This window comes from Aulonocara sp. 'chitande type north' Nkhata Bay, linkage group LG15 (assembly GCF_057382095.1).
Source record: "Aulonocara sp. 'chitande type north' Nkhata Bay isolate Kocher_YH1m ecotype deep benthic linkage group LG15, A_spYH_male_GT1.1, whole genome shotgun sequence".
NCBI lineage: Eukaryota > Metazoa > Chordata > Actinopteri > Cichliformes > Cichlidae > Aulonocara > Aulonocara sp. 'chitande type north' Nkhata Bay.
The window spans coordinates 22,861,327-22,874,063 of NC_141358.1; the positions used below are offsets into that span (position 1 = coordinate 22,861,327).

At 40.6% G+C, this 12,737-nt stretch overlaps 1 protein-coding gene across 1 annotated transcript in view; it reads left to right on the forward strand.

Moving 5' to 3' along the window:
• The first annotated feature begins 314 nt into the window (after positions 1-314).
• galnt14 (UDP-N-acetyl-alpha-D-galactosamine:polypeptide N-acetylgalactosaminyltransferase 14 (GalNAc-T14)) overlaps positions 315-12,737 on the forward strand; it is a 255,088-nt gene continuing 242,665 nt past the window's right edge. The window contains exon 1 of the mRNA XM_086265026.1: positions 315-820. Within this exon, the coding sequence (XP_086121152.1) occupies positions 659-820 (162 nt within the window). The 5' untranslated portion in view covers positions 315-658. The remainder of the gene's footprint in view (positions 821-12,737) is intronic.

Genomic DNA, 12,737 nt, shown 5'->3' on the forward strand with positions numbered 1-12,737 from the left:
TTTCCACATTGGTTATTATCGATAAACTCAAACTTGGATAACTTGGCTGAGCAGAAACTGCAAAATCCAAAAGTATGCAACAGATAAACAATAATCTATCAGAGCAAGGAAACAAGTAAATGCATGCCTACATCTTTCCCCAGTCAATGCCTGTCATGCTGACCTAACTGATCATTCTCCCTTTGTTTTCTCTCAGTTTTCTTCTCTCTTCTTCCTCCTTGTTATTTTGTTTCGGGCTCCTCCTTAGTGGAGTAGTTGCGGGTGTCGCCAGGTGGAGCTCCATGCTCTCCCAGTCAAACCTTCAGGAGGGTCCAGGACTCCCTCAGCGAAACACACACACACACACACACACACACACACACACACACACACACACACACACACACAATAACATGCTCGCGCACACCAGCGCACGCGCTTACGGCTGTCAGGCGTGTCAGAGAAGCGCTCGCGCTTCTGTGAGTTGAAGGAGCGAGAGTGAGGGCGAGCGAGCGTGTAGTCGGTGCTTTACAGTGAGCGGGACCAGGCACGCTGCTGCCGTGTCAGTGAGTGGAGGCTGGCTCCGAGTCCGCTTCTTTCACTTCTTTTCTCGCTTCTGTGAAATGGACTTCTGACAGCAGCCGGGCTGCGGGCGCCGCCGGTTCCTCCTGACCGGAAAATGAAGCGACTCTGTCGGAGGCTGGCGGTGGCCGTGGCGGTGCTGGTGTGGCTGGGAGCGCTGGTTTACCTGCTGGTGTTGAGCCGGAGGAGGTTGCCGGAGCTCAGTCCAGGAGCGGTAGCAGGGGGAGGCGGAGTAGCAGGAGAGACAACCTACAACCAGGTGAAGTAAAAATATGACCTGCTGTGTACGCGTGGCGGACTTAAGCGGGACGTCTGCGGAGCTCGGGGCAGTCGCACTAGTTTTAGCAGCATCATGAACCCAAATCCCGAGTGAAGGAGTTTCTGAAACAGACATGGAAACGGAAAAAAAAGTTGTAAAGAATTGCTCCAATATGAGAAAGTCCTTTTTGACATTAATCTTAAGTAAAGCAACCAAATTGTCAGAAAAAAAAAGTCTAGTGAAGTTTAATGATGGGGGGAAAGTGTTTACTCTTTGTAATTACCTCCGGTGGACCTAAACATCACTAATGAGCTCTTTCAATCGTTGCACTTTCTCTTAATGTATTGGTGAATTCTTGACCTGTAAAATACTTTGGCCATGCAGTGGACTAAAAACAAGACTAAAACATCTCAAAGGTGAGATGAGAGCAAATGCCACCAAAGATCCCAACTTTCTTCTGATTGCTTTTCTTGACTTGACTCCCAGAGTAAACTAAATGTTGTCTTCTGTGTTGCAAGTTAAAAACTTTTATTTTTCAGTAGATTTATTATCAGTGAAAAATCAGTTTTCTAATCCTACAGTATTCCTATCAGAGCAACTCAGTAAATTGTGAGGTAATACTCAGTTTGTCATTTTAAATTTCATTCCTTTTTTTAATGAAGTGTTGCACGCTCAGTATCCACTATCAGAGCTCTTATCATTGTTTAATTCAGTTATCAGATTGCAGTGGTTCCTTTGAAGATAATTGGGTTCATTTTCGACCCAGCTTGATACCCATGCCCTGTGTTCACTGCAGGACGTCTGTTATGCAAAAGACCCGCAACATGTTCACTGTAGCTGGGGGTATAAACGTATTGATCCTGTCTCTCTTACCTTGTTAAACAGAGCTGCCAGCGCACACATGCACACCATGTAGGAATTGTGTAACAGCCCAACTGAATGGTAAATGGCCTGTATTTGTATAGCGCTTTACTTAGTCCCTATGGACCCCAAAGCGCTTTACAGGACATCCAGTCATCCACCCATTCACACACACATTCACACACTGGTGATGGCAGCTACATTGTAGCCACAGCCACCCTGGGGCGCACTGACAGAGACGAGGCTGCCGGACACTGGCGCCACCAGGCCCTCTGACCACCATCAGTAGGCAATGGGTGAAGTGTCTTGCCCAAGGACACAACGACCGAGACTGTCGGACAGGGGCGGAGCGGGGGGGTGGCTTACGGGGCTTAAGCCCGGGTTGTTTTGTCAGAAGCCCGGGGTATTTTGGAGTGTAATTTTTTCATAGTTAGATGCCTGGCTGACAACTGTATAAAACAAAAAGTACACACAATATTCGAAGCACATAGTGCACACTGTGGGAATTTACGACTGTGCGTGAATCCCCCCCTGATATTGGTATGATCCAAGCTCAGGCACTAAGCGACTGAGCGAGGGGGCGGGGCAGCTGCTGCCCGTGAGTGCGCTGTTGGAGAGACGGAGCCAGCCATACTAAGGAGAGCTTAAGTTTGACCAGGTACCAAAGCAAATCATTCGTACCGTACAAATAATGTAAATATGACGGTGCATCACGAAAGATTGATATGAAACTGATCACTTGACCAATATTATTTTACTTGCTCTTCAAGTGAATCAACAAATGGCAAAATGAAAAGCAGAACAAATGCTATTTTTTTTAGAGTCTTAGCTTACGTGTGTTTATTTCATATTCTCAGTTCTTACCCTCCCGACTAAATCGGTTTCAGTTATGTACTGAAACATAAGAATGGACATTCGAGGCTTCTTTCAAAGAAAAAACTCAGGTAAATGTTATTTTATATATTATGCTTTGTATGTTGTTCAGTATATTTCTATGCAAAACAAGAGGGATTTCAGTACACAGCAGGATATTCACATTTGTAACCAGATATTTACATACACTTTAGGGAGAAAACATAAAACATTTTTACTGTACAACATCAATTTAGAGTAAATTTTTGTTTTAGATAAATATTGAAATATATTTTGAATTAGTTAAATTTCAGAATAAAGAGAGACAGAGCTATTTTTATCACTTTCATCAAATTTAGGAGTACATGTACACTAAATTTATTGTTAATTAATAAGAAAACTCCAGACGATTCCATTCTGAGCTGAAGAAGCTTCTGATAGGTTAGTAGAGTCCATGTGAGTAAACTGGTGGCACAGCTGTGGATGCATATAAGGCAAAACACAGAGCCTGTTTCTTTGACATGGGAAAATCAAGAGATATCAACCAAAACACCAGGAAAAGAACTGTGGAGCTCCATAAGTGTGGCTCAGTTTGAATACAATTTGGTGCCATTTGCAATTAAGAAATACAGATAGTTTCTCTCTTTACTCTTAAAGTTAACAAATATGTTTTTATATTTATCAATCTAAAAAAATAAACATTTAGTCTGATTTGATGTTACAATTAAAAAAGTGTTTTTATCTGAAGAGTAAATATCTGGTTTCAACTGTATATTTGATGATTGTCAGCACAAAGAGGGAGAGAGAGGAGAACGAGGACAGAACAGATGAACAAGAGCAGGTGAGACACACATGTTAGTCAAATGGTTGTTTACCAAAAGTATCACCGTATCACAGGTCCTCATGTATCTCGTACCTAGTGTTTCTTTTTAGGTTTGTTATTTTTCAAATTCTGTATTTATTAAGTTCTGCAGGCTTGTTTGCACAACAAGGCTAAATAAGTATATAAACTTATTATATATGAAGTCATTCTTTTTTGAACAGAGCCTATTAATCTTTCAGTCATTTCTACACCCCCCCCCCCCAAAAAAAAAAAAAAAAAAAAATCCCACATGCATACTACTCTTTGGGCTAAGCCCCGGGTGTTTCAAATGTCTGGCTCCACCTCTGCTGTCGGAGCCGGGGCTCGAACCGGCAACCTTCCGATTACAAGACGAACTCCCAACTCTTGAGCCCCGATCGACCGAATGTCCGCAAGAATATGGTGAGATTGTCATACATGGTATAAACCACATAATTAGCAGGGATACTGTATGAATTTATCAAGAAAAGATTATCTATGCTTAAGATAAATTGTAGCTGACCTTTGTAAAGAGTGTTCTGGGTCAGGAATTTGTTTTGTTGTGAGGCACAACAGGTAAAATGCATCCGCTTCAATGTACTTTACCTGAATAAATCTAATGAATAAGGATCCAAGATGCAAGATTTTTAGATGGAAGTACCACTCCAGTGTGTATGTGCAGGGCATTTCTGTGTGAGGACTGCTACATATTCAGCATCTCCACCACACGCTGGGACTCAGCAGTCTGTGTCAAAGGAACATGTGTTTATAGAAACTGCAAAAAATACAAAAAATAAATTCTGCATATGAAGTAGGAAAGATCTCTCATAAGCTGTTGTGTTCTTTGTGCTTTTCTGAAATTAATATGCATGTACTCGAATCACATTATTTGTTCTTCAACACCAGCGTACAGACCTCTGACCTCCCCGAGGCCCTTGTTAATGTTTGCTTGTTGCTAAAGTGCACACTAAGCACTGAATGAAGGCTTTCAGAAAGTTCTGAGTACACAGCAGAAACCCACGTTGCAGTTAGACCACCTGCAGTGTGCGTTTATTTTTGTGAGTGTATGTGTGATCTGTTACAGTGCAGTGAATTTAGAGCTAGTGTAAAAGCTGCTTCACAGGAATTCCATTCTTCACATCATCCTATATATACAGAATAGACTTACACTTCTGCGTCAGCTCTATGTCGTAACTTATGCCATAACCGGAACCCTATTTTAACCCTACACTGCAACCTTCTACCTGGTGTGCACCTCCCAAGAAACATAATGCGGGTTGAAGCACAACGCAATAACTCGAATACTGTGGAAAGTTGTTGTGTAGGAATAAAAGGAGTTTCCAGTTACTATGAAAGTTACGACGTAGGATAAATCAAGCTTTAGGCTTCTCTGAAACCTGCAACCAGCTTTTCAATGGAGGCCTACAGCTGTAGGTATTCTCTGTCTGAAAAAGAGCTGTTTTAACTCCATCTTTCTCCCTTTAATCCAACTTTATTTTGATTGGGTGCCCTTCTTAAACAGGAGGTTTGAACAGCAGGTGCGTGTGCTTGACTGTGTGCACGTATTGACTATTATAGAGTAGCATGCTCTGTCTGCGTGGGCAGAAAGGTTCGCAGACTGAATCAAAAGCAGGAAGATAAGTCATCATTCGTGACAGTCTTACTCACCTTGTCACTCTACCGTGACTGTAGATTTCAACATTTGTTTGATAGAATACTAAAAAGATCAGGAAAGCAAAACCACAGTGCTAGCAAAGGGTGTGCACTGAAGTCAGAGTATACAATTTGGAGCAAAGTATGTATATCTCACTCCTTGGGGCTTAAAAAGTTGGAGTGGTTCATCAGATGATCTGGGAAACTCATCTCTTATAAGATACTAGAGATGTGTTCAAATGTCCATTTGATATATAGCGCACTACATATATAGAGTCCGCAGTTTTATAGCGCTGATTGAAATCTCAGCTGTAAATTTCATCCTCTATGTTATGTTCTACAAAAATCGCCACATGAGACAGCAAGAAGTGGGTTACAGGCGCTTTATTGTATATCCATCGAAGGAGACCGCCGCCTCGCTATCTGTTAAAGAATTCTGATGTAGTGTGCTAATGTGATTTTCTTACCTGTTGAGAGGGGAGCATAATACTCCTTGGATGTCTCAGCGGTGCGGTGGCTTGTTTCCTCCCCTGCCCTAGCAGTAGGATTAAAAAAACGAAATTATGCGAGACACCTACAAGAAACATATTTGAGACTTTTCAGTCTAAACTGTAAATATGTTGGAGACGTGTTATTAAGTAGCATGCTTATGAAACCTTTGCACACAAGCAATAAGAGTGAAGCTGCTGCTGTTAAAAAACAAACTGTTATTACGTTGCATTTGGCTGTGCTTCGAAGGGGTTTGAAATGCATATACTGGAGATACAGTTACAGCAGCCCTTTCCTTCTTTTGCTCTTGTAGGTGGATTTGGTTCAGCTGAAGTACGCTGTAAATAAAGTTTGCACAGATGGTGTGTGGATTAGACTTTTTTTATTTTAAGAATACAGAGTCGTATGTCAGTCACAATGTGTGTGTATACCCAAAAACTGTGTTACATTGCACCATATAGAGGATGAAATTGTCAGATTTGAAAGACAAACTGTCTCACCCTGTGAGATGATGGATGGACTATCTAGGGACACCTGGGGAACAGCTGGGCAGATGGGTGATGATGGTCAGGTGATGTGCCTCTGCATTGACCTTCAGAGTTGGAGTGACTGAAGTGGCAAATCATGTGTTTGTGCACAACTAGCTCATGAAGAAGGACGGCCTGGCAGAGATGAGTTAAGCTAACTCAGTGATGATCAACGTGATTATGCTGAACAAGAGAAACCCTTAAGCAGCTGACTTCCAAAGCAATTGTAATTTTTGACAATAATTTATGTAGAACGTTACATTATTGTAAATGCCCCCTCATTAACAATAATGTAAAGTTGGGAACAATATGAATCGTCTTAATTTTGAGGCGTGCCTTAATTTTGTGTGAATAGGGAGGTGTTTTCAAACTGCTGATAATTCATGCAATGAAGCTTAATCTGCTGTTGCTCTCATTGTATGTTGACCTGGATAAGATTCTCAGCTAAATGCCTCAAATCTGAAATCTGAAATGTAATTAAACTACTTCAGTTGGAGGGATAGAAACAGCTGCAACCACTTTAGCCTATCAAAAGAAGAGGAAAAAAAGAGTGTCTTGTCTTGTCTTGTGTGGACTTGTTCGGTAAGCTGTGAGCCTACAAGCTAATGAGAGAATCGCTGTTCATTCAGCAGAACAGTGTGTGTGTGTGTGTGTGTGTGTGTGTGTGTCTTGTGTGTGTGTGTGTGTGTGTGTGTGTGTGTAAAAATGAATGTATCATTTTCAAGTCAGGACACACATGCTGAAATGCACCTCGGCTAATACCCAGCCAGATACAGACTTGCCAACTTAATCCTACAGTTTTTCACACCCAGTGTAAATCTGTAGGTACAGATTTGCCTGGTATCATCATTACCATGCACACAGTCTGCTTGTATCATAAGAAAAGAAGAATATATTTGGCTCTTTCTAGTGCCGTGGTGTATTCTCCAAATGCAAGTTTAAACAGGAGCGCTAGAGAAGTGATACAGTCTTAATTAGAGAGAAAAACATTTGGAATCAAACCAAATGTATCTATAAAAAAACAGGAAACTTGTCTGAGGAATTTTGCTCAACAGAAACTTCTTAGTTTTAAATTCCTAATTCAGTGTAAAATCCTTTTGTGCAATATTTGATGATACACTCTGCTAGCTGTCCCATTAAACTTAAAATATTCTTTCTGTTTGTGCATGCAAAATGATCTTGTCTATCCACATCCACACCCCTGAGTTCATGCAAGCTGTCAATGTGCATGTGAAATTTGACTGTGCAGACTGTGTGACTGAGAAATGAGTGTGTGCACGTTTGCTGTCACATTAGAATAAAAATAAGAGAGTCACCTCCTCACAACTGGGAACAGTTGGTGAGTACTCAGTGATTACATTGAATACTTCTTCACATTTAGTGACTGAATTTAAGTAATTGCAGCGATATGTTGGTTGCACAGACATTGAGAATATAATTACTTATAAACCTCATGGTGACTAATTTTGTTTGCAACATAATTGCACAGGTAATACAATGGAAGGCAACTTGTCTTCAGATATTCACGGTCCAACTAGAACTGCCTGCAATCATTCTCAGACAGACTGGCAAAGGTTTGCAAATAACTGTTGATTCATTAATACAGATTGCCAACATGTTCCAATCAATCTCACTTAGTCTTTGCTGAAAAGTACAACAATTTCTAATCTCTGAGCTCTGGCTATAGACTCTAAATGTAAGTAGTTATTATGAATTTCTGGGTTTGGCAACAGATTTGTCATTACTGATGACATATCACAAATAATTGTTATATTGCAACAAAGAGATGGCATTTAATTGACAATTCGTTCCCATCCAGCCTGAGACTGATGGCAGTCTGACTCCACCTTATTGCAGACAGTAACTGTCTGCAAGTCGTCACAGACCTGGAGCCCAACTTCAAAGCAAACATTTCAAATGCAGTGAGATTTTTAGTTTATTACACATGATCGCAGTAATTTTGGTTGTGGCGTGGTCTCCAATCACTGTTTCTCTCTTTTTTGTGACTGTAGCTTTATATTTGACTTATTGCCATCTAAGTCTTTGCACATCTTTTTTGTTGTTGTTGACCGAATGCTTAGTTAATATAATAATTTTCCTTTATTTTTGTTCTTTTTTTACACTCGTTTGAATTAGTCTAAATTTGCTTGTAGCTGTTTCAATGTTGGCAAACAGTGCTTGTTTTTGTGTGAATGAATGCAGTCTCAAGGCGTGTGTTTGGCATTCAGAACTACAAACTCCACCCTGATCGTTTCTGGTTTATCGCGAATTCCACTGCAGAAGCAGGAATGTTTGTGGGGCAGGAATTACGACACAAAAAAAACAAGGTTCGTGCTGTATAAATGCAAGCTAATCTCACGAATTCTTGAAAGGCCATAGGAGGTGGACAATACGTCACACTTCTGGAACTTTATCCTTTCTGTTTATGAAAAAAATCTTAATCCTAGTTGCACTTCGGAAATTGAACAAGCAAGATTTCTAAACAAACATGTATGTTCCTGTGGTAATGAAACATGCATGCAATCATGTACCGCTTACATAGGGTCCTATCCTTGTTGTTGACCTAATTACACTGTAAGTACCGTATTTCCCGGACTACAAAGCGCACCTGAATATTAGCTGCACAAGCTAAAATCAGGGGAAAATCCTGTTTTTTACATACATTAGCCGCACCTGACCAAAAGCCGCAGGTGTTTCAATGTTGACTCATCATATGTAAGAGAATATGCACAAAGGGAATTGTCAGGAAAGAGATGGCTGTTTGGAGACACACCCCTTTTATTAATATTTTGAAAAACAAGTTATGGGTACATATTTGCATAACTTTTTAGGTATATGTACAAGCAGTGTTGGTCAAGTTACTTGAAAAAAGTAATCAGTAACTAATTACTGATTACTTCCCCAAAAAAGTAATCCCGTTACTTTACTGATTACTTATTTTCAAAAGTAATTAATTACTTAGTTACTTTTTAAAAACATGATTTACAACCTGAAGAGGTGATAAAGCGATAGATCTTTCAGCCCAATTCTACTTTTTCTACATAATCCATCATACAAAATGTAATCAAATGGAAAAATCTCTTTTTTTTAACTTGTTTTATCAGTTTTAATCTTTTAACTTTATGCATCAAGCAAAAATTTAATTATATGCAACATTCTCTGAGTTGAATAAATTAGTTTAACATTTAAACCTATTTTCTGCACATTCCAGCACATAAAATAAAATATTTTTTGTGTTTACACTCACTCTTTCAAATAGATGCAAGTAAAACACTTGAAGAATCCGCGACTTTCTCTGTGAGTCTCCCATTACGTCGTTGCGCACTCGGTACTTGCTTGGAAGTTTAGGGATTTTTTCGCTTTAAAAAGAAGTTTTCTTCCCACGCACAACGGACGCTAATGTTTTTGTCACTTTTTATGGAATCAAACTCAAAGTAAGGTCAGTACTTCCACGCTTTAAACGCTGCACGCTCATACTCTCTCCCGCACTCGATATATTATCCATTGTTGATCTGCACACAGCTGTTGTCACTAACGGCGCACTCGCTTACGTCACTGTCGTGAGACATTCTCGCAAAAAATCACGGTTTTAGTAACGCAGTAACGCAGCGTTCCTACGGGAAAGTAACGGTAATCTAATTACCATTTTTGCAATAGTAATCCCTTACTTTACTCGTTACTCGAAAAAGTAATCAGATTACGCCCATCTCTGTGTACAAGTAGCGGTAATTACAAGTACGAAACATGTACTGTGCTTCATAAATGAGTAACAAATGTAGTACATAACAATAACCTACAGCACACCAGAAAAATAGATTCAGACTACCTTTTAGGCTCAGGTGCAGTGACACGGCTTTAACAAGAAGAAAAGTCAAGTCATTCACCACCATCTTTCTCTTCTTCCTGCGCACTAAAACCACCAAAGTCCTCTCCTCCAGTGTCGGATACGAACAGGCTCAGGATGGCTACGTCATCCATTCTCAGTTTCTTTCATTCGTTGTCACTTGCAAAACCAAAGAAATCCTCGTTGTCAGTGTCAGAGTCGAACACCCTCTGAAGGGCCGTGGCGGTGTCCTCCTCTCCATAATGCAGCAGTCCAGCCCTTGATCATGGATGTTTTCACACTTTTCCACGCTGTCAGAATCCAATGGTGGAGTTGAGCATAACTTGCTTTTCGCAAGTTTATCGCCGCTCGTCATCCACGACTCCCACTGAACGCGTAGCGTTAATTTGAAGTTTGTTTTTCGCGCTACTTGTACAGCACTATGTTGCCTGGCGGATGGACACGTGACCAACATACCACTCTTGAACCCCGATACTGTGTGTCTGATCACATGCCCTTCCGCCAGGCAACGTAGTGCTGTACAACAGCGGAACAAACAAAACAAATCGTCTTACGATATGACAAAAATCATGGACAATCCATAGAAAAGCCGCACCTGACTAAAAGCCGCAGGGTTCAAAGCTTGTGCAAAAAGTAGCGGCTTATAGCCCGACAATTACGGTATATTATTGACACGGTTGATTAAAGGTGTGTCTTTGCAGAGGTGTGTAAATGGTAGGCAGGTAACATTTACACACCTCCAACATTTGAAAACAATCAGCAGGTTGCCATTTTTTAATCAGAAGGAACCTTTAAGCTACTTGTCTGTGGCTGCTAAAAAACATTAATTTTTTTAGTACATGTCAAGCATTTGTGTGTGAGTGTATGCCAGGACAGAGGATGTGTCTTTTGTCAGCAATGCTCGTGCTGCTGAGTACTATTCAAATGCTAATGCAGAATTCCCACTCCTCACTGGATTAGCCTGCACTCCTGTTTACCTAGCATGACTACTTCCTGTACAAGGAAGGATACTCCTGTACTCTGTGCACACACAGAGAAATGCTTATATGCAGAATCACACCCTCATCTATATGCACGCACAAGAAAACTGGTATTTCTTGCGGGATCCCACACATGGACACACACATACACACTGAGAGAGCTTTTGGAGAGCCTTTGAAGCAGCATGGTTGGAGTGTGCCGTGTCCTCGGGCAGGTTGGCAGGGGGTCTTTATGGAATTTCTGCCTTCAGAAATCCAAACATGAGAGGAAACAATCTGTTGGTTCTTTGAATACTGAAGGACACTGCCTCACTGTGTGCCTCTCTCATTCTCTCTCTCTGGTGGAGGAATGTCAAGCGTCTCAGGGCAAGATGTTGATCAGATCTGGACCAGACAGAAATTATTTCTGTATGTAGTACATTATTCATTGAATTCATTATTTCACAGAGGATTCTCTCTTTAAATGATGAACACAATGGCACTGTGTCTAACAGAGTTAGCGCTGGTACTTCCTGACACTTTACAAAAGCACCACTGCTAATGCACTGTTTTGTTTAAAAAAATATACATGTTAGCAAATGATTGAAGAAAAGGTTTTATTAAATTGTTGAGGTGGCCATTGAATCGTTTTTGCCAGCTTTGCCCTTATTGTGCAAATTTGTCTTCGCTGAACTCTGATGGCAGAAGTTCCATACAGCGTAGTCTGTTTTTACATGATTGATTGACATTATATTGATCAAGTGACGAAAAGATGGTGTGATTGTCTGAAGCATTAGACTGATTAAAAGTTAAGAATCACCATGTGCACCCACCTTAGTAGTGACCAATTTTTAAGGATATTCTGCTGTTACTTTTGAACAGGGGCCAAACCAACTACGCCCTTCCACTCCTGTCCTGCCAACATCTGGTTGGTCTCATCCAGTCTAATGTGTGTTGTTATTCTTCAGTTGTTCCATTAAAAAAAATGCTTATTTCTAATCTTACCATCTTGTAAACCCTCCCTTTCACTTCTACCTCTATCCTTCTCTCACAAATCACTCCCAATACTTGTCTCCACCCACTCCACCCTCCCTGGACTCTCCTTCACCTCTCCAGTGCTTGTCTGTTCCTTATTAAAACGTCACCTGCACTACCTCCACTCCTTGCGTCTTACAGCTGCCTCCTTTTTTGCACACATGTATTCTGTGTGGCTTCTATTGACTTTTGCTGCTCTTCTCTCCAGAGCATACCTCCACCTCTCCAGGCTTTATTCCACCTGCTCCTGACGTTCAATGCAGATCAGTGTCATCTGCAAACATCAAAACCGACTGATGCAGTGATGAAAGAACTCAGTATTAGTGCATATTGTGATTTTTTTCTTTTGTCCCTAACTCATGGTTCAACAAATCACACAACTCGAATGCAAGATTGCTTAGTTCAGTATATAGAGTGACAGAGTGCTGTGAGAGTATTAACCCTGCTGCTTCAAGTTCCCTTGTTTTGTTTTTTGCACTAATCCCAAAGCCAATAGTAGCCCTTTTTTAAAATTAAAAAATAAATAAATAAAGGAAAAAAACACCTTAATTAATGGATTAATGGTTGATGCTACACACTGTAGTGCTCTATGCATGTAGAAAAACTTAAAATACAATATACATTTTCACAATATTCTTCTTCATACACTCAACAAAAATATAAACGCAACACCTTTGTTACTGCTCCCATTCTCCCATTCCCCATGGGATGGACGTAGAGACCTAAAATTCATTCCAGATACACAATATAACCATCCCTCCCAAACAGTGGTCACAAATCAGTCCAAATGTGTGGTAGTGGGCACATCTGCTATATTGAGATAATCCATCCCACCTCACAGGTGTGCCACATCAGG